The sequence below is a fragment of the Solanum pennellii genome, chromosome 4 (assembly GCF_001406875.1).
Source record: "Solanum pennellii chromosome 4, SPENNV200".
NCBI classification, from domain to species: Eukaryota; Viridiplantae; Streptophyta; class Magnoliopsida; order Solanales; family Solanaceae; genus Solanum; species Solanum pennellii.
The window spans coordinates 59,980,981-59,984,588 of NC_028640.1; the positions used below are offsets into that span (position 1 = coordinate 59,980,981).

Below are 3,608 nucleotides of genomic sequence, written 5' to 3' on the forward strand. Positions count from 1 at the left end.
CATTCGGTAAGGCACGAACCACATTTTGCATTTTTATGAATAATTATGGGTTCACACATTTATATTTAAAAATCTTTTCAAATGTAACACTACTTTATATAATTTAAGGAGGAAAACATTGGTTTACTTGAACCCGGTAATCCTCAATTCTGATGGATTGAAATAGCTTGAGCTAAATAAGTCGGAACAAATTGAATGGGTTGAATTTCTTTCTGCCATCCTAGATATGGACTACAAAAATTCACGATTTAGCAGCATTCGATCAAAGATATAAAGTTGAAATAAATTAATATATTACTAGCCAAACAATGGAAGGGACGCATTACATCAAACATTAAACGCCAAAGGCACTATACATACATCAGTAGGTGCACGCAAGCTAGCTGTGGTACTACCGTTATAAAGCAAACAAATGTACTCGAGACGAGAAGGGCGAAAAATTGAGCACTTCCTTCTATAGGTCTCAGCCACGAGTGTGTCGCTTCAAGAATTATACTGGGAGATCTTAACCCTCTACTAGCAGGTTCCTCATTTTATTTTAGATGGAATAACAACCTCTCTACCTTCAAGAGGTATTGGTAACGTATGTGTACACTCTATCTTCCTCAGACCCTACTGTGTGGAATTAATTTCACTGGATATGTTGTTTCCCTCCTTACTCCTTAGGCCTGATATCAATCCCTTCAATAATTAAGCCAGCTTTCCTGTCACCTCCCTTTACCTCTGTTAAACTAATCTCTACTTCAGCTTCTTGTCCCCTCTTGACAAAGAATTCTCCCAACTCTATTTCCATCCACCCATCACTTCTCTGCTTAGGACGACACCCTTTTGGTGCATCTTCCGTTTCCTCTCTCAATATGCGAGCCATGTGGTGGGTGAATATTCCTAACCGTCTCGGGACTACTTGGTATCTGTACTGTCTCCTTCCTCCCTGAGGGTTCAAATAAAATGTATGTGTATATCTTTCATGCCCAGCAATCCCTACTGAACTTTCTGCAGGTTGGTTTTCAAATCCACAGGTCCTGGTTTTTGTCGTGAACACAAGGTAAGCGCCATATGTAGTGTCAGGGGAGAGCATATTTGTGTTTATTTTGCCAGATATGTCAAACCAGCAGACATCAAGAAGCTCGGCAACTTCTGAAAACCTATTAATTACCACACAAAATCAATCAAACATCAAATGAAAAAATGTGGCCTGTGCCCTCCTTACTTCTCTTAACCAATCATCAAAAGTTGTGTATATGTGTGAAATATATACCTCGACTCAGGAAGGGAAATCCATCTCCAATGCCTAGGCGTATCGACCCAAACAATTTGCAACGACCTTGCAGCTAACATGTAACATTTCTTTCCACTCCCTTTCTCCAATGAGAAGCTCTAATTTAATTTGCATCAACAGTGCTATGTCAGTCAGATGGATACTTCGCAAGTAAGCAACTAACAAAATGAAGCATGAATATAGTGTGGGTCAAAGCATAGAAAGCAAGAGGAAACTGAGTTATTATATCATATATGGACCAAAATTCAAAAGCAAAAAAGATAAAGAATGTCACTTTCATATACTTAAAACTTGATGGTGGAGCCACACTATCTATTCGTGGGGCCAAACAGGTCCCATTAGTTATATTTGTTTTTCTTCAATTTCCTTTACTACTACTCAACAGTCAAAGGACAAAATAGACAGGGAAAAAGGGATAACGGTGACAGGGAAAGGCTATGGTTTATGCAACCTGAAATGGAAACCATAAGTTTATAACTGATTTGAAAGCTACTAATTTGATATCCATGCAAAACAAAAGTACAACAAACACTAGAAACTCATTTTTCACATTGATAGACTATCATTTTCACACACATGATGTATTATAGATATATCATCAAACTGCTCGTTTATAACGACTATATGCTTGAAATAATCTTCCAGTCGACTTAAGACCTAGAGCAAGATTTCAGTAGAGACTTCAACGACTTTGTTATGTTTACTGGACCAATTCAATCTATGAAATAACAATTCTAGAAACAAATTTGGATCATTATCATTTACCCGTCAATTTATGTTTTCATATGTACACTGTATTATCTGTAGTAAAAAATGCAAAAAAGTGTTAATAGGGAAATCAATACATAGGTATACGCCATAAATATAGATTTATCTCTAATGCAACACGGATAATTTCCATTGAATTATCAAACAGATCTTTTTCCCAATTCACTCTGCTTATTTATTCATAACTTGTCAAATAGTTAAGAGAACAATCTTTCAACAACTGAAACCTGAGCGACGTAGAATCTTCTTTTATGGTACATAATTAACTTGCACACATTTCATATTTGAAAGTCACCCAATAAGGTAAATTAAAGCATGAAGTAATGCTTAATCGATTGATCAATGTTCTAGGCTTTTAGTTCAGAACAAAATGTATGATCGATGCGACCTACCAAGAATACACATACTCCCAACTCGTTCAACTTAAATAGCATATTAGCCATTTGCATCTCCTTTGAGTTATTTTACCAATTCATCATTATTATTTTTTTTATCTTTTGATATTATTTATAATCTCTCTCCACACATATGGTGGAAAAGGATGATGCCCTCTTAACCAGAAGTCTCCATTCGAGATTATTAGATATGAAAAAATCTTGATAGGTGTTTCGTGCAAATGAAGCCTACACAGTGCAAATCTAGATTAGTACTACTCACACTATCCATGCTAATTACTAAGGGTAAAATTGGAAAAAAAATTTACTAGTTCTTTTGTTGATTTTATGGATAAATAGTGGCATGCATTTAGTTCAAGAATGTGACATTAATTAATTAGCAACAACAAAAATTGAATATTGAATAAAATTAATAATCAGCAAAAAAGTTAATTATAATTAATTATAAGTTACTAACCTTGGTACCACCGTCGATGAGAATAGGATTATCACATAGGTATAAGTAAAGGTCTTTCTTTGAACCGAAATCAAGTGAATCTGGACCGTCAATGGACCGGGAAATGATATCATAATAATCCGGCGGCAGAAACCGTTCCCAAACGGCGTCGGATTCAGCTGCTGACCGGAAAGTTGAAGCCACCAGCGCCAGCCGGCAGGCGTCCTTGGGACTCGTTAACGACAGTGCCGTAGCTATACAACCTTCCGGCAGTTCGTCGCCGCAGGCGAATCTCTCCACCGCCATTCACTGTATTTAGTAGACAGCAAAATCTATATAGTTGTATGTATTTGGATGAATTATAGAGAAGATCGTTATAAATCATGCCGGGTGAGTAGGAATCTTGGCCTATTTATAGCACACTTATTATTCTTTAAAACAAGGCAAAAGGCCTAAATTACTTGTTTATTCTCTCCGTATACTTTTTAATCAGGCTGTTCATGGTTATTGGCAAAAAAAATTAAATTGAATCTCAATTCAAACCGAATCAATTTAAAAAAATTGATATTGGTTAAGTTTGATTTTAAATTTTAAAAATTAATATTACTTGATTTGGTTTGAATTTTATTAAAAAAAATCGTAAAAATAATCAAACTGCACCGATAAATTAGATATTTAAATTTTATAATTATTTATATATTATTCATAAATAAAATATAAATATATAGTT

General features: G+C 35.1%; 1 protein-coding gene across 1 annotated transcript; it reads right to left on the reverse strand.

Annotated features, from left to right (window-relative positions):
• Window positions 1-271: 271 nt before the first annotated feature.
• LOC107015823 (F-box protein PP2-B10-like) lies at window positions 272-3,281 on the reverse strand. Its single transcript, XM_015216240.2, has 3 exons — window positions 2,900-3,281; window positions 1,259-1,377; window positions 272-1,145 (listed from the first exon to the last, which is right to left on the reverse strand). The coding sequence occupies exons 1-3, from the start codon at window positions 3,182-3,184 to the stop codon at window positions 656-658; spliced, it is 894 nt and encodes a 297-aa protein (XP_015071726.1). The 5' UTR covers window positions 3,185-3,281; the 3' UTR covers window positions 272-655.
• Between the last annotated feature and the right edge of the window lie 327 nt (window positions 3,282-3,608).

What these genes read in the sequence shown, in the direction of transcription:
- LOC107015823 (XM_015216240.2), bottom strand. Translation starts at nt 3,184, where the DNA reads ATGGCGGTGGAGAGATTCGCCTGCGGCGACGAACTGCCGGAAGGTTGT. An exon ending in TCATCGACGGTGGTACCAAG is followed by an intron (nt 1,378 to 2,899) that starts GTTAGTAACTTA and finishes AAATTAAATTAG; the next exon opens with AGCTTCTCATTGGAGAAAGG. An exon ending in ATTTCCCTTCCTGAGTCGAG is followed by an intron (nt 1,146 to 1,258) that starts GTATATATTTCA and finishes GGTAATTAATAG; the next exon opens with GTTTTCAGAAGTTGCCGAGC.